At 44.0% G+C, this 22,327-nt stretch overlaps 5 protein-coding genes across 10 annotated transcripts in view; 2 read left to right on the top strand and 3 right to left on the bottom strand.

Moving 5' to 3' along the window:
* Nucleotides 1-7,968, bottom strand: part of LOC143001227 (membrane-associated phosphatidylinositol transfer protein 2-like) — a 37,373-nt gene extending 29,405 nt beyond the window's left edge. For 3 of the 6 annotated variants that reach the window (XM_076150713.1, XM_076150712.1, XM_076150714.1), the window contains exons 1-2: nucleotides 7,270-7,967; nucleotides 4,309-4,397 (exon numbers count right to left, since the gene is read on the bottom strand). The gene's annotated coding sequence lies outside the window, so the exon portion shown is untranslated. Of the gene's footprint in view, nucleotides 1-4,308; nucleotides 4,398-7,269 lie in introns of all 6 variants that reach the window. The other 3 variants (XM_076150710.1, XM_076150715.1, XM_076150711.1) reach the window with 2 other exon arrangements.
* Nucleotides 7,969-10,266: 2,298 nt separating this feature from the next.
* Nucleotides 10,267-11,177, top strand: mtrfr (mitochondrial translation release factor in rescue). The gene is made up of 2 exons (XM_076151070.1): nucleotides 10,267-10,732; nucleotides 10,878-11,177. Exons 1-2 carry the CDS (start codon nucleotides 10,451-10,453, stop codon nucleotides 11,106-11,108), a joined length of 513 nt encoding a protein of 170 aa, XP_076007185.1. The 5' UTR covers nucleotides 10,267-10,450; the 3' UTR covers nucleotides 11,109-11,177.
* A 143-nt stretch (nucleotides 11,178-11,320) lies between these two features.
* Nucleotides 11,321-14,858, top strand: kmt5ab (lysine methyltransferase 5Ab). The gene is made up of 8 exons (XM_076151068.1): nucleotides 11,321-11,923; nucleotides 12,076-12,179; nucleotides 12,479-12,626; nucleotides 12,899-13,121; nucleotides 13,216-13,303; nucleotides 13,436-13,495; nucleotides 13,658-13,848; nucleotides 14,003-14,858. The coding sequence occupies exons 1-8, from the start codon at nucleotides 11,914-11,916 to the stop codon at nucleotides 14,211-14,213; spliced, it is 1,035 nt and encodes a 344-aa protein (XP_076007183.1). The 5' UTR covers nucleotides 11,321-11,913; the 3' UTR covers nucleotides 14,214-14,858.
* Nucleotides 14,656-16,857, bottom strand: rilpl2 (Rab interacting lysosomal protein-like 2). Its single transcript, XM_076151069.1, has 4 exons — nucleotides 16,296-16,857; nucleotides 15,986-16,137; nucleotides 15,529-15,651; nucleotides 14,656-15,118 (listed from the first exon to the last, which is right to left on the bottom strand). The coding sequence occupies exons 1-4, from the start codon at nucleotides 16,587-16,589 to the stop codon at nucleotides 15,097-15,099; spliced, it is 591 nt and encodes a 196-aa protein (XP_076007184.1). The 5' UTR covers nucleotides 16,590-16,857; the 3' UTR covers nucleotides 14,656-15,096.
* A 441-nt stretch (nucleotides 16,858-17,298) lies between these two features.
* LOC143001528 (RILP-like protein 1) lies at nucleotides 17,299-21,897 on the bottom strand. The gene is made up of 8 exons (XM_076151176.1): nucleotides 21,409-21,897; nucleotides 20,937-21,087; nucleotides 19,591-19,709; nucleotides 19,215-19,484; nucleotides 18,912-19,100; nucleotides 18,598-18,776; nucleotides 18,421-18,519; nucleotides 17,299-18,306 (listed from the first exon to the last, which is right to left on the bottom strand). Exons 1-8 carry the CDS (start codon nucleotides 21,697-21,699, stop codon nucleotides 18,213-18,215), a joined length of 1,392 nt encoding a protein of 463 aa, XP_076007291.1. The 5' UTR covers nucleotides 21,700-21,897; the 3' UTR covers nucleotides 17,299-18,212.
* Nucleotides 21,898-22,327: the final 430 nt, after the last annotated feature.

Here is a 22,327-nt window from a genome sequence, read left to right as displayed (position 1 = left end):
AAGATCGGTGAAACGGGAACTATGAGGTGAAGTGTTGCATCTTTCATTATGGAGACAAATTATTCTTCATTTCTAACTGCTTCTGCAGATCAGCCCTCCATCCAGAGGGACTTCAGCTCAGTAAACTCACAGGTGACTCACACAGCGTTCCTATATCAATCTTTTCTTTCTAATCGTTAAAAGGTTTGTGTTTATTTTGGCGCATGGGAGCATCAAGACAAATGAACTTTGGGTGACATAAGAGCTGCTCAGGAGAAGCGGAGGCTGTCTGCTGCCCTTTTACCTCAAACAATCTTCCGAAAAGTGTCCTACCCTGTGTCCAAAAACAGAAGTTGTGTCTCAGGCTGACCATAAAAGGCCATTTTCAAAGATCTGAAAGGTCTCATGACTTTGGTTAACATTTCTATGGGTGATGAGGTAAGTTTTTCAATGCGTCAGGCTTTTGCACCTTGGGATTCTCTTATCAGAACCCAGTCTGACAGAAAGTCTCTATCAGTGTTACACCGATATCTGTCTCACACACTGACACGTTCTGACTGCAGATGCTTTTTCAGGGACACTCAGGCCTCTCACAAAGAGCCAGAGCATAATGCAGAGGCTTCCTGTTAAAAGCCTCCTCTCCTGGAGGGAAAGAGGCGAAGGGGCAGCGGGGTGGGACGTGGGGTCTGAACGAGTCTATTTATAGCTGCAGAGCAATCAGGTGTCTGTGGTCAACGGAAAAGAACGTGGAACGTTGGTAAAGTGACGTGAAGCAGGGTTGTCTCTTTCATTTGTGAGTCAGAGTGCTGCGATGTAGGGATGCAGAACAAAAACACATACCGTCAGAAATGGCCCACAATGATGAGAAACACAAGGGGAATGAACACAAAGATTACAAACTAAAAAGGCTAAAAGGCTTTATAGGAAAGAGCCCAGACATGAAAATGTGTTTTCAGGCTTTTGTGGTCAGCGGACCACACAAACAACTTTGTAGATGGGAAACCAACAATGTGTAATAACTGAGCTGAGGAGGCCATGTTTCTGATTCCAGGCAGACTGTGGCCTTTGCTGATTAGATTAGCCAATCCATCATTAGCGGGGATTCAGGACTTTGCCTCATGGAAACAGACGTGGATGCATCTTTCTGCTTCAGGAGCCGAGCTGCGCTTCTCCGAGTCCCTGCAAGCCCACAAAATATCACCGCCAATAAACGGGCCTCGCTGACGTCATTCCTCTTCCATAGAATGTAACTAAAGGAAGAGCCCAAGAAGGTGTCCGGCTGCTTTAACGAGACCCTGGCTCTTTTCCAGAGTCTCCAAACACTGCCAGAGAAAAATGGGAGGGGGCAACAACGGCGACCTGCACCAACACTTCTCTCCACTCCGTCTGCGGTTCGGTTTTCACTTCCCAGGCGACGACGATAGGAGCGTTAGCGGCGACGTGTCATTCATCAGCCGTCGGGGATGCGTGGGGACAGGTTGTGCTCCCGTGGTCCCCGTCAACAGCTCAGCGTCCAACATTAGAGTCACCTGCTTTGTCCGCGAGAGACGAGATGCGCGTGCGGGTAGGCGAGTAAGACAGAAGCGCTCAAGGTACAGAGGAAACACAATGTTCCATTCAGTGTCTGTCTGACGCCCAGGTGCACGATGCAGACACATCTGAAACACTGACATGAAGCCTGATTGTCCACCCAGGATGAATTAAAAGAGGCGTCAACAGAGGAAAGAGTCAATTGCAGAAGATGATCTCAGGATAGCTTGAAAGCCCCCGGGGCGACTGAGAGACTAAAAAGGCCATTATTACAATCTGATCACAAAGATATTTATTGGCAGAGCAATTCTGTCATTTTCCTTTTGGGAGCTGTGATAAAAGTTTGGGTTTACTTTTAAATAGCGACGCATCAATGGCGCCATGATCTCCACCATGTCAACAATAACAGAATCCAGTCCTGAAAGTTGAACTGACACTTAAAACTCTTTCCCTCTGTTAGATTTAGTGTGCGTGTGTGTGTGTGTGTGTGTGTGGAGGACATCCCTCTAAAGGAGCATCACAAACAGGGAGGAGCACTGGGAATGAAACCAAGATGAAAAGCAGCGTTTGCCTGCCGTGTGTAAACATCCTATTGGAACAGACCTCCGCACCATCCAGCCAAAGGCTTCTGTGATGGGGCCGACACCAGAAATGACATCGTGATATGAGAGTGAGCCATGGTTTATTAAAAGTGGAGTCTTAATCATTCCTTCATTGCTTCCACTACAATATTTGTCTTCCATCCATGTTCTCATTTATACTGTGAGGCTCTGTTGTGAAATCCTTTATTTGATCATGCTTTGTTGTGTTGTCAAATTGTCCGATTCTGATGCTTCTTTGACACACTTTTATATTCTATTTAGACGTCTGACATCACATTAGTAACGCTTTATGTAAAGCACTATGAGACGCCTTTGTGTAGGAAATGTGCTATGAAAATATAACTGCCTGGCCGAGTCTAAACTCTCACGTGGTTGCGTGTGTATCAGTTTTCTGGGTTGTCTGGGCAGAGGTTTGGTAGGTTTTCTTGTGTTTTTAGTTTGTCTGCAGCTCACGGCTCACGTACTGAACGGTATGTTGTGATGAAACGCACATTTTTGATTCCCGTCAGACAATTGTAGGGTTTTCTGTTACAATTCTTGTTTTGAGACTCAAAGAAGCTGGTCATGGTGTGACTGCCATAGAGGGAGGGGGGTGCAGTGCAGCGCATACATAAACAGGAAGTCATGTTACTCATTTATCGCTCATTATCTAATTACAGAGCAGGCCTGTATCGTCCTCATTACAGCGACGTTTCAGCGGAGGACTGGGACCAAGACGGTTCATCGGGAAGGGAAGTTCCTCACCCGGTCACATTTCACAGCCGCCCAAGACACGGACAACCGCACTGTGTCTGACACAACTCCACTGTCAACAAAAGGTTTCCACATATCTGATTTGACAGCCTTGAACATCTTGACGTGACCGTTTCCTGGTGACACTTCCTGCTCCAGCGCCACAAAGCAAACAAGGTACCAAAGTCATGTCCACTGACACACAATAAACCGTGACCAAGGTGTATTTATAAAGCCGCTTCATCGGAAAAGCTCGCAAAACGCCCCAGAGGTGCTGTCAGCGCCCATTAAATAAGGCTCCTATTGACTGTCAACCAAATGACTTCAATATGACGGACCAGAGTCTCTGTGCCCAGTGGGAACGATTTATACTGTCTAAGATAACGGAGCGCCTTGCTGTGAATCCGCTTTAATGCCTGCACGACCTTCCTATAAGCTCATTGAACTAATTACTTTCCTGTTACATGCCGAGCTGTAGAATAAATTGATTTTCCTACCGTCCTGATAAGGCGATCGCAGGATACAAACGCTAATGCAATAAGGTGAGCAATTCATCAGCGGCGAGAAATGAGTCACAGAAGGGAGAAGATGAAGTGGTCCTGTTCTGGACGGTCCTTCCAGAGGTGGTGAACGCTGGGAATCCAACACCAAATCTGATTTTGTGACAGCGCTACCATCAGGCGGGTTGAAGTTTCATGTGTTTTGTAGTAAGTTTGGTTTGGTTACGGTAAACGTGTTCATTCATGAGGTACAGCACTTTTGCAGGGAACAGGCCACGCCCACCCAACTTTGCCAGCCAATCATATCAAAATGGAACGGAATATCAAAACACACGGATCTAACCTTTGTCCGTCCAGACAAATGGCAGCAAATATGGAAAGGTGCAAATGGGTGTGGCCTATGCAAAAGGGCGCGGCCTATGCATTTAGATGCGGCTCGATGGAAGGATTTGCCTGTCAACGTGGGCGTGCTCATTTACAGCGCCACCAACAGGCCCGCCGAGGTTCACTCAGATCCGTCCATAACTGTGTTAGATAACAGACAAACAAGAACCAGAACCTCCACCTCCTCCTCCTCCTCCTCCTCCTCCTCCTCTGACCCCGCCCACTGCGTGTCATCATCCAGCCCTTTCAGGTGGCATGTACAGGTGGGATACGAGACAAACACACGCACGAGCACACAGCCCACAATCTCGATCTAAATACAGAGCCGAGCTGTTAACACTCCTCCGCTTACAATAATAACCAAACTGTTGAAAACGTGTGGAGAGAATTCACACAGAGCAACGGCAGCATTACACAACAGGTCAACGGGTCTTCAGAATAAACCTCGCTCTCGCTCTCGCTCTCTCACACTCTCACACACACACACACACACACACACAAAAACACTCAAGAATATTCGGTGTTACATCCCAGAAATAAGACAATACGTTACTATACTTTTCTGAATAAGGTGAATTTACCTCATTTTACTGTGTTGGTGCTTTGTTTTTCTCTGCTCTTCCTGTGTTGAGCGATCTCATGCAGCGATCAGCTCGCGTCACACACACATCTGAAAGGAACCAAAAGATGTGGTGAGCTGCTGCACGCGTAATTTGAATTTTAACTGACAGGAAGTGCATCTTGTCTTGTTTCCACCACTAAAATGTGATGACTTGGCGGCTGCAGGCTTATTTGTCACAGGCATTCTTGGCGGCTGCAGTGTGATTGGCAGAGGCCGGTTGTGAACACACTGAGGGTTAAAGGGAACATTAAGATCTGCAGGCTCTTTTAAGAATTACATTGCTGCTTTATGTCCCAAAGACATACGTCCTCTATATGATTACAGATTCTCAGAGTGCTTTTCTACTTAATGCTGGGAGGTTATCAGGCATTCCTGTATCTGTCAAAACATCGGTGGACATAAAAGAAGATATGGTCATCTTGGTTTATCAAACAGGTCATCACAGAGCAGCAGCTTCAACTCACCGCACGAGGAACAAGGAAACCGTCACCACTGTGGAAATTAAAAAGCGACAGACCGTCGTCTGATTCGTAATTACCTCGTTTTTCTTCTGCCTTGGCAGTGTGACACCAGTTTTGCTCGTCTGGTATGTTTGATTTGTCAAGGAGACACCTGAGAGTAACACAGCTATCCCATTACAGCCTCTCCACTACTCCACTGTCGCTTCCTTCTGTAGGTGTCTACGCTTTCAAACCGAATAAAGACATTTCACAACATTTACGTCTCCTCGTTTAAAGAAATCCTCAACCAGAATACAATAAAAAACAAACAGGAGGAGATCCAGCGAGAACTGCATTTAGGAGCTAAGCGCAAACAAATGCATATCAAACCTCAAAACAAACAGAACGGTGACTAAATCTGTCATCCCGGAGCTACAATTACCATATCATCCCAAATAGCTCACACAATATCTAAGTCAGTTAATTACTAACAAAGTGTAATGACTGAAGAAAGTATCACTAATTACAATTATATTCAGCATTAACCTAGATTTCCTCGGAATTACGCAAAAGAACATTCTGGGCCAACAAACGGCAGTAGGTATAATTGCTTAGCACGTTCAAAACAAGTTCGGTGACTTGAGAGAAAAAATGAAAGCCTGGGGTTAAAAAATCACAACTAAGCCGTAAAGACGAGCAAAGTACTGAGAGGTGGCTGCAGGATCCTACACTTCACTTCCACCTCACAGACAAGACACGGAAACAAATGACCTTGCGTGTTTTACTTAAGGAAAGGATCTGAATACATCAGAGAGGCAGCCAGAGAGATTTTCCTAGAGCTGGAAAGACACAAAAGAGATTTTCTGATTTGCTGTGTCAACATCGCCCTGCCCTTGCACAGCATTTTGCACATTATATACTGTGTGTGTGTGTGTGTGTGTGTGTGTGTGTGTGTGTGTGTGTGTGTGTGTGTGTGTGTGTGTGTGTGTGTGTGTGTGTGTGTGTGTGTGTGTGTGTTGGGGGAAGAGGCAGTCCCTCATCAGAAAACAGGTTAGGCAAACATCAGAGGAGCTGACATGTTCGGAGCTGAAAGAACTCAACGGTATCAGCGGCGTCTGAAATTTCTGAACAGGTATGACGGGTAAACGTGGAAGCACGCGGGGAAAAACGAGAAAAAGCTTTTTGGTCCCGGGTCAGGGGACATTAGTGACGATGACGGTGTAATCGATGGTCTTCACCTCAAGCTGTCAGCCCTTAAGTGTCATCAGAGAAGCACTTGAGAGAGAGAACAGGCAGTAACCTCAGCCAAGTGTGTTTATGGCGTCGTTCCTCTTGATACAGAGATGGATGATGTGAGAAAATACGGTGCGAGTCTCAGACAGACATCTCTGTCTCACAGCCTTCAGAGAAGTCTCACAGTATTCACCGTACGCAACTAAGCATGTTTCAAATAAGAGATACGGAGGTTAGGTGGTTACAGAACATCTCAGGTTGGGCAGGAGAGACTCAGAAATGGATCATTGTGTCTGAAAAGCACAGCAAACACATATCTGGACACATATCTGGACAGTGAGGAGACCTTTAAATATCATTTGGACAGATTCAGCTGCAGTTGGCTTTTACTTAGCTTCTACATCTCCAATCGTCTAGATCGCAGAGAGATAGATGCTGAGCACGTTACGCAATCCCCACAACAGTCAGGACTTGTAGTATGAAGGACGCACGTTGCAACATGTCCGAGTAGGGTTAGCAGCCTGCCTGCATATTATCCTACATTACTCCTTCATGCATGGCAGAAGACAAAATGACCTGCAGGAGCATTTTGTCTCTTCCTCTATCAACACGCTCACTCCAGACGCAGGGCCGTGACAGATCAGCAACACAGATCAACCTCAGCCAGGGTCTCTAATTAAATGGCACCCAGTAATGCTGTAATGTGTGAAACAAAGCAGAGACAGGGGCGGCAGTGGCAGCAGCTCCTGCCCTCATAGCAGAGAGTCCATGAGGGCAAAGGACGCCACAGTCTGCCTCCCTGTCAGCAAGCAATGCCTCCATGAGTCACCAAGGCCCCGCTGAGTCAAGTGGAGTGACTCTGGATTGTTTAAAACCCTATAACAGCCACGTTCAATACACAGCGAGGGAAGGTTGTGGCTTGAAGGTTTTCGTGCTCACAACCCATGGATGCAACCTGCTGCTTCTAGTTTGTCCACATACTGTAAGCAGGAGCACATCTGTGTATCAACAACACAGAGCAAGAAGATGAGATAATGAAAGGTGCTCAACAGTTTGAGAGACAGGAATAGCTTTTTTAATCTGATCTCAGGTCATAACATGTGCACAGTTTGTGCTATCAGCTTTAATGAGCATAAAGGGACGAGGTGGACGATCGCATTTGAACTAGAGTAAACCCACCGTCAGTTACCTAGCAACATGGCAGCACAGTAATGACAAATTGATGGCTTGCGATGCTCATCACATACCTGGAGCTGCTGCTGCTGCTGCTGCTGCTGCACACACGGATGCACCGCTGGATTCGTCGCTCCAGCGCTTCGTTAAATCAAAGTTCCGCCGGCTTGTCTCCGCGGTTCGGGTCTCACTTTTCCTCCCACCGAGCTGCTGTTCTTCTTCTTCTTCTTCTTCTTCTTCTCAGCACGAAGCGGCCGCCGAGTCGGTGCTGTCAGGAAGAGATGCCATGTTTGGGACGAACGCATCCAAAGTCAGTAACTGCTCTCCTGCGCGTTTGTTTGTTTGGCCCTCCGACGAGTACGGAGGAGCGGGTAAGAAATGTGAAGACGACGCGGAGAGAAACATCATCAGTCCCGGACCAGGTTTGAGGAGTTTAACCACCAGTTTGTGCCCGTGTTTACAAAATCTCGCCACATCGTTGCAGCGCCGGGGAACCACACGCTGCTTTCGGTTTTTCCTCTGCCGACAGAAAAAGGCCAAAGTCTCCGCGGTTACGCTAAAATGTCCTTGAATACCCGCGCGAGGAGTTTGGCGGCTCCGTCCTTCCTGTTGCGTAAACTGAAACGTCTTCCGAGCTCAGGCCGAGTGTCGCCGAGTGTCGGGCAGCAGGGGAGAGCCGAGAGCAACCAGATACCGACTCGCCATCGTATGTTGTCACTGGTCAAGTCTGAGTCGCTGTAAGACTTCGCGGCGCTTTGAGACACGATCCAGGATCCACCAAACCGTCAAAACAATCGGAATACACCCAACATCCGGTGGAGCATTTCATAATAAAAGTAAAAATGATTGTAAAGTCCGTGTTAGGTTGCTATTTTTGTAGCGTTAACTACTAAAACGGGATACACCTAAAAGACAAATATACATACATTGGTTATGTGAAGATGTGTATAATAAACATGCAAACAAATATGGGCATAGATCAAACACGTGAAATATTCAATAAACAATAATAAACCGGTACAAGTATTATCAGTGCCGAGAAAATACATGCGTAATATATCTCAGTTGAAAGATATTACAGCAAAGCACCTTTCTACTTTTCTTGCCAACTCCCCTGTAACATCCTCCTCTGGTATTTCTTAATTTATGTCACGTCACACAATGGGTTAAAAAAAGTCAGATAAAGACCATGTTTCATTTATTTTGAAAGACATCGTAAGTAACGGTATGGCTCTATTCCGTCCTTCCGTAAACTTGACTTAGGTCCGAAACACGGCTGAGCAGGTTGCTTATTTCCACTGCGGGGCGCCCCCTGCTGGTGAAATTCTGCATATTCTACACTTTTATCACCAGTGGTTACGTAGTTCCGCACACTTAACTATACCGCAAACATCAACATTAATTGATGTAAACCGTTGTGTTAAAATAGGTCTGTGAAAAACACTTAACTGTTGATCACTAAGGCGTATCTTAGTTTGAACTGTAATTTCTAAGTTTCATTCAATTGTTTAACGTTAGTGTCTCTATAGTGGCACTTTGAGAAAATGAAACGAATAAATCAACAGGCGCACTGACCTCACGAACATGTAAATAGACCACAGCACTGCACTGTATTTGAATCTCCAATAATGTATTACTACTGCAATAACTCTCCCAATGGTTATTGAGGTATTTCTATGATTGTAAGTCCTGCTCTTTACCAAATAGGGGAAAATACAGACTCAGTTGGGACTGCACAGACTCCTGCAACACCTCAGAGGGAGTAAAACTGAGTGTGACTTGCTTTATTTCTAATTCACTTCAAAGGTTCATGTTTACTGTCTGCACCCTGAAGTTTGGCCTCAAATGACCCATTACTACAAATACTGCAAAGCTTTAAAACCTCTAAGCAAAGCACATTTCTGTCCAAAAATGTCATCAAATGATCTAATTTATGAAATAATTTTACACATACAATCCTTATTTTGAACCACAAACTATTAACTGGTAACATTTAATAGTTTTAAATGTGAGTGAACGTATAGTGTTTCACTTAAATGACAAAAAGACTAAAATTTCCGAAATGTATTGGAAATCCAGGAACGTCTTGTGAGGATGAACTGCAGCACAAAAAAAAAGGGTGTGTCATTTATCATTATATGAAATCAATATATATATACGTATTACCGGAAAAAAAATTGCATTTGTGTTGGTTCTGAATGACATCAGTCCACAACTAATGTGGCAATCCTGATTATTTCATGTCTATAGCAACAGTCTTCCTGTATATATTGCAGGCCTGTACTGCATCTAAACATAACTTAGTTACAAGTAGACAGTAGTTGTGCCAATTGATTAATTTATTGATAAGCAGACCAACGGAAAATTAACAGCAGTGGTTATAATAACTGATTATTCATTTATCAAGTAAAAATATCAATGGCACTGTATTGAGCTGTACAATAAACTTGACTTGACTTAATTAGAAACCTTTTCTACTTTGGGTTCCCCAGTGTGAAGATGTGCTGCTTTTCTTTGTTTTATATCATTAAACAGAATGACTATGTGTTTTTGAATTTTTGTTTGGTAAAAATAATCAAAGTCAATATGTTGCTTTGGGCTTTGGGAACATGGAAGCATTTGGGGTCATTTTGAAATTTATAGACAAAAAACACTGACACGTTTATTGATAGAACACACATTTATGTCAGGGCAGGCGAACGAAACCTCATATTGGATTTTGTCTTTTATTAACAATTTACTATCTGTTATATTTTTCAGCATTTGGATGCGAAACAGAACAGGTCTGGACATAAATCAGAAAGTTAGTGTCTTTTTCAACCCAGCAATTTCTTGAGAGCAGAGACTGATATTAACAGCCTATGCTTTACTTCATGCAAGTGCGATTAATGAACAAACATGCCGGAAAATAAACTAAAACCAAATATAACGACTTCAACTAATTTAGAGAGCCGTATTTTTCCATACAAGATATAATGTGTCTGTGATATGTATCGAGAAAATAACTTGTATCACTGTTTTACTCTTAATGGACACGCGATGGCGTCAGTGATTAATCTCAACCATGTTACTATAGCCACGAAGAAGAAGAACCTCCAAGCTGAATGGACGATAGGCGCCAAAAGCGGAAGTAGCCCAAAAACAACAACAAGACAAGTTTCGACAGAGAGATCGATTAAATGGGCTTATATGACATCGTGAAACCGATCTAATTCGGATCTTATTGGCTTGGATGGAAGGTTTACCTGTGTAAACATGTCAAAGGTTTTCCCTTTGGTGAGCAGCTGGATCTACAGCGGCTCCAGGTTGACCTCACGGGGAGGCTCACCGAGCACATGTCCAGTGTTTGGACCGCTTCTTCCCGGCCTCGCTCGGGTTTTGACAGCCGGTAAGAAGGATCTGATAGATCTGCCCGTGCTGAATGAAGAAGAGCTGGAAGAGCAGTTTGTGAGAGGATCTGGACCCGGCGGACAGGCCACGAACAAAACCAGCAACTGTGTTGTGCTCAAACACATCCCCACTGGGATCGTAGTGAAGGTTAATCAGCTGATCAGATTTCTCCAATGACAAATGAAATTTAATTGAATTTGAAAATGAAAAGTAACTTTACAAATAAGGCTGTTGACTCCAGATGGGTTTAATTCACTAATCACGTTCTTTTCCTTCACCATTCTCCCCGCAGTGCCATCAGACCAGATCGGTGGACATAAATCGCCGGCGTGCTCGGGACATACTGAGGGTGAAACTGGATGTTGCTGTGAAAGGAGAACACAGTGACATAATTATTAAGAAGAAAGAGTCTGAGCAGAGGAAACAAGACAAGAGGAGGAAAGCGAACGAAAATCTGGAGAGGAAGAGACAGTTCAAAGACGCCCTGACAGCAGAGTCCACACCGGGAAGCGACGGCGTTTAACATGAGAGTCAGGAACATCTAATAAAGACATGAACATATGGAGACGAGCATTCAAACATTATGATCTAACGGGCAGGAAAACATCAAATGCATTTCATAATTTGTCGTGGCCAAATCATTAAGACTGAAGCAATCACCAAACATTTATTTATTGTATTTATTTGTGCAAAATTACAGTACATTTACAATTTACAAAGAAAAATATGATAACACATAGCCTGTAAATAAACAACAATAAACATTTCCATATTGAGTTCCATATTTGCAGTCACAGGTGGTATTTGACAAATTTTCTATACTGTTATATGCTTGTAATTTAAATGCAACACACGGCGACTCTTTATTTCTTTATGTGACTTATTAATACCACACTTTATTTGGCAGTAAACAGAGCACATGTTTATCTGGCGCTCATGTCCCGCCTATTTCGCTATGATTGAAAGAGGAAATCTCCAATCACAGCCTCGAGTAAGCCCAAACATAACATCTGATTGGTGTAGTTTTAGAGGTTGGCGCCTAAGGGGAACTCTGTCAGCGATTGGCCATCGACTCTATGGCAGTTAGAAGCAGCAGCCAATGACAGGTCTAGTTATACGCTCGTGCGCCGCTGCCCGGACAAAGCATCCAATGAGAGACGCGGAAGGGTTTTTAAACCCTCCACACGCCCCCCTGCCTCGCTTCATAGTATACTATGCGATGTTTAACCGTGGAAAAGACTTAAATACGCACCGCGAGGATCCAGTGGAGACCGAGGCCTACTTTTAAAAGATCCCTTCCCTCATCGGAGATTATTTGGGCTACTGAGATGGCAAAGGGTACCGATCCTTTTAGATCGATTCTATCAGCTTTTGCTGGTTATTGCATGTGTAACTGCGGGCTAATGCTAAAGCTGCTCAGCAAATGCCTATTTTGCATCGGCGAGTTTAAGAACAATGCGTGATGATTGCTTGTTGCTTTGTCTTAAAAGGGAAGAAACTCGTGCAGACGACCCACAAAAACAACGAGGACACGGTTGAACATAAAGTCAGCTCACGGAAGGACACAAAGGAAAACAAACCGGCAATGGAGCGGGTATGCTGAGTGGTTTGGCAGCTCGTTTACCTACTGACTGAGCCAAAGGCGTCATCCATTCTGTTTTCAATGCAACTCTAAAGTATTTATTATATTTGTTACGTATTAAGCTCTGTTACTGACTACTCAGCCTGAATATGTGCAAACTCACAAATTGGCTAATTCCATGTACATAAATGTGTGTAAAGTAAACTGATGTTCCAGAATGCATATTTGTGATAAATGAAAAGGGCCGGTCAATCTCAGTTAAGATAGCACTCGTGTTTTCCTCAGCGCAATTAATTTTAGTTTTGTTGCAGGATCATGTTTGTAAAACACAATCGAGTTTCCAAAGTCTCCGGAGTCCAAACAAGCCAAGATCCCCTCTGAGTGACAGCTCCAGCGTGCTGATCCAGGAAGGAAATGACTCTGATGCCCCTCATTCTGACGCATCACAGCAAAAAAAAGGTGTGTGTGTGCGTGTGCATCAAAACTGAATCTGTCAAATTAATTATTTGAGCCATTTGTGTTTCATGTTTATCTTACAACTATTTAGCTGCTGACCCTTGTCTTACATGCATTTCGACAGCAGAAATCCTGTGTATGTTAATGGCTGCAGTGTTGACCAACGATCTTATGACACAACTTAACCACTTAAGGAAGCAGCCTCACTCATTCCATTAGAGCTAAATGTCCCAGGCATCTCTGTCAATTGAACGCTCTTTCCTTCCTCATTTTAGACAGACCTGAGAAAGTAAACGGCGACATTAAAGAAGAAGACAAAGAAGAAGAGGAGGAGAAAAAGTCTGAAGCAGCTGGTTGTGGAATCAAAGAGCAACTCGCTGCAAAAGATGAGACCAAAGACTCCCCCAAGCTCAGAAACACCGGATCCGCAGCGGGCAGTAAAGTTTCCACAGGCAAACCGCGGAGTGGAGCTGCTGGTCACAGAGTCAGAGCCAAAAAGTGTGTGTGTGTGTGTGCACGGAGCTAGCACGATGCATTCTGACTGCCAGCTTCACAATCATCTTCAATCACTGTGATGTTGTCTCTTTTACAGGCCGGATAATAAAGCTTCCCAAAACAGAAAGGTCACAGACTATTTTCCCATCAGACGGAGTAACAGGAAAACTAAGGCTGAGTTGCAGGTCTGTATGACAAATTCCTCATGGTTGAGAAATGTTTGGTGTCACTAAAGTATTCCATGATGTCGCCACCATGATGTCCAGTTTAGATTTGAGCTAATGAATTATAATGTCCATGATATTCCCTTCATACAGAATCAAGAACACAGTCACATCGATGACCTGATAAAGAATGACAGTGAAGAGGGAATGCAGGTAATCATCATCGTCATCATCATCATCTATGTACTGAATATCAAAAAGTCTTGAATGAAATATGATCACTGATCACCACCTAAAAATGTAATTCAACGTGTATAAATGCTATAAATTCCATATTGCACATCTCGCATTTCATTGTTTTTGGCTCTTTAACAGGTGAAACACATAGAGGGAAAAGGAAGAGGCGTGTTTGCTGTCACGGGCTTCAGAAAGGGAGACTTTGTGGTGGAGTATCATGGCGATCTGCTGGAGCTGGCTGAGGCTAAAGTAAGAGAGGCCAAGTATGCTCAGGACCCCCAAACTGGCTGTTACATGTACTACTTCCAGTATCACACCAAAACATACTGGTAAGTTCAAGTAACTACCGCTTTTAAGCAGTAGTTTATAACAATACAACTGTGAACATGTACCTCAGGCCCAATACGTGGCAGATCTCAGACTGCCCTAAGTCTTACCGATGTCCCTCTTTGTTGCAATCACGTTTTTGTTTACACTCCCTAGCGTGGACGCTACGAGGGAAACCACCCGTCTGGGCCGGCTGATCAACCACAGCAAAAACGGCAACTGTCAGACGAAGCTCCACGCCATCGGTGCGACCCCTCATCTGATCCTGGTGGCCTCCAGAGACATCAAGGCAGAGGAGGAGCTGCTCTACGACTACGGCGACCGCAGTAAAGCCTCCGTCTCGGCTCACCCCTGGCTCAAACACTGACGCCTCCACACGTCAGATCAAACGGTGCTGTGGCTGGTCGGTGTATCTTTTGTAGAGGTTAAAGGCGGACAGTCCTCAAATAGTTTTTATGAACTCTTTTTTTAACAGAGGCAGTTCTACTCATGAAAATTGTATTTTGCAACTGTTTTTAATAATGTTTTTAACTTATCGTTGTCACTGAAGTGTAGCAGCTTCAAGCGTGCAACTCCTGGCTAAAAATCATTTCATGTTAACAAGAGGAATTATTATGTATTGAATACGCAGTTGTACAATGTGCTGTACTTTGAGGGGTTAAAGCTCAGATATTAATATGGTGACTTCAACCGCTGATGTCGCTACCTGCAGTGACAATGATGCAATGTATGTGTGGTTTATGTGATGTGGAGCGAAATGCATAACTGAATTATGTTTAAAGTCGGCATGCATTAAGCGTTTCAGTATGTGACAGTTTTTATAAAACCTTTATTTGATGTATAACAGCAAAGTCATGGTTGGAGAGACGTCACTAACCAAACACAAACCTGAATATCGTAGTCGCATGAAACCATTATGGCCCATGAAAGGCTCCATTTCAACAATTTCAGAAAAACATGTGAATCTTAGAAGTGAAATCCTTCAACAGTCTCATTAAATAATACTTTTCCAGTTTGTTTGCTTTGATATCTTTATCTACATTTCCATATAATATTTATTCCAATTATAGTAATATTTTGTTACTATAAACTATAAGTTTATCTTACAAAACACTGTGCTGTGCTTAATAAGTGTTACACATAGTATAAAATACTTCATATAAAAGTGGTTAACAGGTGATAAAATAGTGCAGACAAATCCTGTTTGTCCTCTGGTGAATAACTTGGTCTGTTCGTGTGACAGCTGCTCTTTATTTTCGCCTGAATGAAAACCTAAAAAGAGAAAAGGTCCATGTAAGTTGAAGGATTTTGTTCCCAGTAAACTAGGAGCAGAGGTGAACTGGGAGACGAGTCACAGCAGAATGTAATTACTGACGACAGCAGCAGTTTGGCAGAAGAACGACCATGTGCCAAGTTCCCTCATATGTTCATTCACACACGCATGCTCTGTAACTCAGCTCTGGAATCATTCATTTTGGTCACAAGTAAATCATTAGGAGACTGAAGCTTGGCTGTGAGAACCGTCTCCCTGCATCCACGTCATGTGGCTGCTGCTGCCAATTTACTGGAATTGTTGCTATTTCAGGTGTATGGATGGGAACAAACCCATGGATCAGTGCTCATACTTGAACCATTTCCTCCACATATTTCTGTCTCATATTCAATCCCAGCATGTTACTCACAGTTTGCTGATGGAGGTTTTCTCCTCCTTTGGGTCGTCTGTTGTGGCAGGACTGGGCTCTGTGGGCACTGCAGGGTCCAGCTTTACTTCAACCATGGCAGGTTCAGCCTGAGGCAGAATCCCACTGCAGACAAAAGATTAAGATAAGATGACATCATCCTTTATCAGTCCTCAGGCAGGGAAGTGTGCTGTGTTACAGCAGCAGAAGATAAAGGATAGTACACATAATACACACACAGGTTAATATAAAGGCGTCATAACTCCGCTTGAAACACTATTTGTGGAAGTTGAAACTATTTAAGAAATTGGAATTCTCACAAACTTAGGGGGGATTTTACTTCCCCCTAAGGTCAGCAATTATTGTATCCAGGTGCTAAATTTGAGTTTTCACTGAAGCGATGGAGGTTAGATTCTAGAATGAAAGCCTCTTATATGCCAGTGTATTTTTGGTTGATCACCTCTTGTAGAGCTGCAGCTCCTCCTGAGCCACCAGCAGCTGGGCCTTCAGCTGGTTCCTCTCCTGCAGCACCTCCTTCAGCTCCTGCATGGTGAACCGAGGTCTGTTAGGGTCCGTCAGATCCACCACCAGCTGGTTCGGCCCCGGTGTTTGCTGTAATGGCAGAGAGGGGACCATTGGAACACGTTTATGTGAGGGGAACCTGTCAGACACACACACACACACACACACACACACACACACACACACACACACACACACACACACACACACACACACACACACACACACACACACACGGCAGGACTCACTGCGCTCTTCCCGGACGGTCCCTCCTGGATGATCCGGTCCAGCTCGCTCCTCAGATTGTCTCGCTCCATTTTCAGCTCCTCCAGCGACAAGTTGTACTTGTTGACTAAAGTTTCAAACATTTCCAAAACGCGGACGATTCTGAACTGTAGATCCGAAACTTCGTCGCCCGTGCTGCTTATTTTTAATAAATCTCGGCCGATCACGTAGGAAATATCATAGACATCTTCCACCGTCAGCTCGAACGCGTCCTTGTCGAACGCCACGGCGGGCGAGGGTTCTTCACGGAAATCCATGAACGACGACCGCGGCTTCCAAAAGACCGAGTAAAAGTTTAATTCACCAACTCAAGATGCGACAGCTGTACGGTGTTATTATATTCTTCTTCTAATACTTTAACTAATGGAAAACGAAGCTTGTGGCAGAGCTACACTTCCCCCATCACTCCTCCACCAATGGCGTGGCTCGCGCTATAGCAGAGGAGGGCAAAGTATCCTAGCGACAGGTGAGGCCAAAGATCATCTGTGGCTCAAGAGAACTCTCTCACCCGCCACAGAGGGACAGTGTTTCCGGTCCCAGCGTGTACAGTGGAGTGAGGAAGACTCCCTCCTCCAGCTCCTCCTTCTCCTCCTCCTCCTCCTCCTCTCAGACTAAAGGTATTTATGTCGAAGATCAGGTGAGAAAACTCGTGATGTGATGGTTTTAGTTGTCAAAGAATTAATGAAGCCATATGTAGTACGTTTATGTACGTAAAAAAGACACGAAAGAGCAAAAACAAACATGGACATGCTTCCGTTCGGCACATACAGTACATTTAATACTCGTACTTTATGTACAGCGTGTTAGCTGTCGTTATCTCTATATTGTATTAATATTTGGTTTTGTTTCTTGTCATTTTTGTGTTTGTGTTTCTATTATTGGTCAAAAAAACATGAAAGTCACTGTAAGCTGAGTGCTTATCTGTCGAGCCATATTTATGTTTGATAGAAAGAAAAGAAAAGCCAGTTAAAAATAATACAATATTTTATTACTGTTTCAAAAATAACAATATTTCACACGCATCATAAATCACAAACAGACAGAAGATGCTTTCCAGGACTTAATGAGGCTTTAGGGTTTCTCGTGTTCAATGTCAGATCGCCTCTTTCCATAATGTGCATAATGTGTGCTGACAGGCTGGAATAAAATGTAGGGGATGACTTGGCACTTTATCTCATAAGACACGGTCACTGGAACGCTCACATGGTCATTCCACATATTCACCTCAACTGAAAACAATACTCAAACAAGTTCAATAATTTGCTAATCCGTACTCTTAGAGGTAAATAGCCCAGATTGTCTCTTATGACAGCTGGACTGTGACTGAGAAAGCAAAGGAAGGAGAGTGACCTGTACACCAACGTGATCAAATTCAGATTAATGAAGTTTCTGGCTTTTCCCTCATGAAAACTGTGTATTTGGAGCCTAAATTCTGCCCCTGGAGGGAGAACACACTATAGCTGCAGAACGCAGAGAAACAAAGAGAGAATCCGTCCATCAGAATCCCACTCTCTCATATGAATCATTCACAATCATTTACAATAACAATATTCAGACTAGCAGCTTTAGAGTCACATTATAATAGTGCAACAAGAGCACCACAATGATTAAAACCAAAATATAGGCACGGACATTTAAGTGCAAATAAAGTAAGGCTTTGGGTGATAAAACATTTAATACTGATTGACGGCTTCATATAATCAGATTGCTCATGTGAAGTGATTTACACTTTCAAAGGTTTAGATATTAAAATTCTGCAATTAAACAACACGATGTAAAAAAGATATTTGTAAATGGCGTTAAATGCTAGATTAAAATCAAATGACCAATGAAGCAATGATATAGGATTTTAAAAGAAGAATTAAAATTCAATGACATCATCATACAAATGAAATAAGTGGTCTGATTGGCAGTAACGTGGGATCGTCGGCAAGCAAACCGGCTGCAACCATCGGCATTATGGCGGTGAAGATCCTGTTCATGTGAGCAAAGGTGAAAATGGAATGAGGGCGTGAAAGGTAAACAGAGTCACAATAACACGGGAGGGGGGGGGAGGGGAGTTTACACTGACAAAAGCTCATTACTCACAAGCGTTTAATTCCAGATTCAGGCTGTTCGGTGGGAGCAGAACATGGAGGAGCAGATTCAGTCCAACCAGTGGAGATAAAGTCATCCTCCATCTCCTCACTGAGGGATGAAGAAGAGCTTGTTGTTACTTTGCGGTTAGTGCCATGTGGATGATGTCAAAAGAAATCGAAAACTGACCTTTTATAATAAGCCAGCTCTTCCTGCAGCAAGAAGAGCTGGGACTTGAGTTCATTCCTCTCCTGTAGGACGTCTCGTAGCTCCTCCAGGGTGAAGCGAGGTTTGTCTGGCTCCTCCCCTGCCTCCTCCTCCTCCTCCTTCTTCTCCTCCTCCGTCTCCTCCTCCTCATCTGGGGCCGTCTGCAGTCAAACACACTTGAATCAGGTTTGGTGCACTACACCTGCAAATCTACTCCCAACGACTCTACGACTAATTTTTTCATATTTTTCTAAATAATCCGTCAAATCTGTTGGAGAAGCTTGAGCAGCTGTTACCAGTGACAATGCTGCCAGGTCCTCCTCTTCATCTCCCTCTTCCACATTAAAGTCTCTGTTCGCTGCGCTCATGAGATTTGAGGGACTCTTGTCCGACTCAAAGCACTTAGCCAGGAAGCCGGGATCCCCTCCACATTCCATCCAAAGCGAATTTGGTTTATCAGACTCAGCCTGTTGTGTGACTGAGGACTGGATTTATAAAAAAACAAACAGGCACTTAGGAAAGCTGCTACTGAGGACAAATCTTCTGGAAATATTTTCATATATTCCCTGCGTGGATAATAATAAATCCTTTCTCCTTACCCTTGCCTGTGCTGGTGTAGGTGGCGACATCCCGATCAGAGAGGTGGCCTCTATCTCAGCAGCCTCTCTCTCTAGTTCCCACTCGCTGTGCTCCTTCCTCAGCTTGCTCACTTCGCGCTGCAGAGCTCCCAGCTCCTGCAGCCGGGCCTGAGCAGCAGCCTCCAGCTCCACCCTCTGCTGGATCAATGCCTTTCCCTGGGCCTCCATCACACCACTCCTGTGCCGAAGATCCTGGTTGATCCGTATCAGTCGATGCTGCTGCGACTGGAGCTGTAGGAGGGGGAGTTATTATTGTGAATATTTTGGTTCGAAGGTATAAATTGAAAGTAGTTTCTCAGGGGCTAGTATGCATGATGCACATAGTCTTCATCCTCACTGCCTCAACATCCTCATTTCTCAGCATCAGCTCATGATCTTTAGCCTTGATCTTGTCTCTCTGCTTATCCACCATGTCCTTCAGCCTCTTCATCACCTGCTGTTCCTTCTCTGATAGTCCTGTTGGCATCATAATGAAAGAACAAACTCAATTTTGAATAAACCTCAATACGACAAAGGGTGTTTAGTATTTTCCGGCCCATACACTACATATTGTGTACACTAAGTTGACTGTGGACCATTTTCCAATGTATACAAACATGATTTTAGGTGCCCAACCATCAAAGCAACCATTGGTTTGCAATCATCTCTCCAAAGTAAAAATGCATTTACAGGCCCTTACTTAATGTACAGATTTGGTTGCTGGGATTAAAGCGTCTGTTACACTTGAGTGATTCTTTCTAGGTGACAGTAAGGTGTCAGTGAAGAAATGTTACTATTGTATCATGCAGCACCCAGACATCCGGATGTTCATGTCTGTGTGTTGTTTGATACTTTCATATGGTGGCCACAGTTAAACTTACTCTGAGGCTACACACACACACACACACACACAGAGGCCATATTTCAGTCTACTTCTAAAATAGCCTCCTTCACAGGCTACTGAGCTTCTCTCCTCATGCCATGTCAACATATAAGCGTGCAGCATATACCACACAATCCCACGTGAGAAACATGCGGAACGTACAGCAATCATCAATCAGTGTGATACAAATCTGCAAGAACACAAATCAAATCTGTTCTGGGCCTCTCTGTCACGACAAAACTAATACAAACACAAGTTTATGTGACGTGTAATGCAGCTAAACCAAAAACGTTCTGTATTAAATGTGATGCAGCTGAGCGGATTCAGACTGCAGCTCTCAACAGCCTCATTTTGATTTTGCAGAATTCAACACGCTTCACGCATAGTTAATATCCGTGGCACTAACAAGATTTGACAGCACGACACACATAATGGTTTGACTTCAAAACACAACAGATCATTTCAATGATGCACCACAACTCTGAAAATGCACCTCCACAATATCATATCGCTTTATAATTTCAAAGTGTGTCATTGTAGTTTACCACATGTACCAACCGTTGATTCATAAAACTTGATTGTAATTTATGCCATTAATCCCTTTTCTCTTTAGTAACTGTTAGCTGAGTTGGATCGATCACTGTTTTACACTCATATATCTTAAAATACTAAAACCAGCAGCAGCAGTTTTGTCTCTTCTGACTTGCTACAATTTATAGAGGTTATGTTGATCGCATATAAGCAATTTCAATGAAAATCCCATCTACCTGTATATCCTTGCAAACCCCCTCAACTGTGATTGGATCCTGTAGGACACTCACCCTCCTGTCTCTGCAGGTCCTCCTCTGGGGCAGGCGTCTCTTTGAGGGAGAGGCTCACCAGCAGCCTCTTGTTCTCTGCCTGAAGCTGGGTGATCTGGGAGCGGAGGTCCTGAGCTTCTCCTCTCCACGCATCTTCCACCAGCTCCAGCTCCTGCAGAGCCGAGCAAAAACACATCAGCACAATCAAAATGTCCTCACAGGGGTCTACTAGCTGAAAAGGAGAAGGACTGCAGATCACAATCAAAACATCACAATATAACATGTTGTGATATTTAATCCAGAAATGTTGTGTTATTATATTTTCATGAGTAAAAATCGTTTTTTTAAACAGTTTTCTTCATCATCTCATCTGCTCTCTTAACTTGTGTTGGATTTCATTGTATTTCATTCATTTTAAATTTAGATGGATTGAAGTTAATCCCTAGATTATCCAACCACACACACACACACACACACACACACACACACCTACCTTCTGGTGCTTCCTCTCCTGCTCGCATCTGTCGCTCCGCTCCTGCCGCAGTCTGTCAAGCTCTCCCCGCAGCTCCTCGGCCTCCTGCCCGGTGGCCCCGCGGCTCACCAGCGCCTCCAGCTGCTCCAGGACCCGCACCACTTTGGGCACAAGCCCGACCAGTGACTCGCATCCGAATCGGTCTATGATCCGCTCAAACTCCTGGCCCAGGGCCGCCGCAATGTCGTACACATCCATGACAGTGAGCTCGGTCGCAGGTCTGTCCAGCGCGGACACACCGCTAGTCTCCATGTCTGTCCTGTGCTCTGTTTACACCTACAGCACACAGCATAGTCTTCCTCCTCCGGGCTCCTCAGTGCGGCCACATTTACCGCAGACAAACCGGTTTCATGACGGCAGCTGGGGCCTGCGTGGACTTGAGGAGCGCTCCTTTCCCTTTGTTGACAGTCTGAACTTTGTTTAAGTCTAGAGGTGACTGTTAGACTTCATGATGCATTCACGGACACACTGAAGCTCGTACACCATTGTTGCACAACTCGCAAATACCTAATTTAAGAGCAAACATAAGTGCAGAAATAGTTCAAAGATCGCTGCGATTGTTCGGTGCTTGTTCTATATGAATTGAGCCCCACGTGTTCTACAGTTTAATGAACAGTGAATGAAACTAAGTTTATTTACAGGGGAAATTGAAGGCAGCTGCTCCTTTCCACGCTGACTGGATGTCTCAGTGCGCATGTCCTGATATTCTTAGCTGTGTGTTTCCTTGTGCCCAGCATTTGACACTTCTGTCATCTAATAATAAATAATCTGTAAATAAATCCATTTGGATGCTTTAGCTTCTGTCGTCGCTGTGATATCACCTTGTTTAAACATACTGCTGCTGTTTAAAGTTTAGTTAACTTGATCAACTAACATGAGA

This window comes from Genypterus blacodes, unplaced genomic scaffold (assembly GCF_046128005.1).
Source record: "Genypterus blacodes isolate CSIRO-AG114 ecotype Tasmania unplaced genomic scaffold, CSIRO-AGI_Gbla_v1 ptg000053l_1, whole genome shotgun sequence".
In the NCBI taxonomy this organism is placed as follows: domain Eukaryota; kingdom Metazoa; phylum Chordata; class Actinopteri; order Ophidiiformes; family Ophidiidae; genus Genypterus; species Genypterus blacodes.
This window is presented reverse-complemented; position numbering and strand designations above follow the sequence as displayed.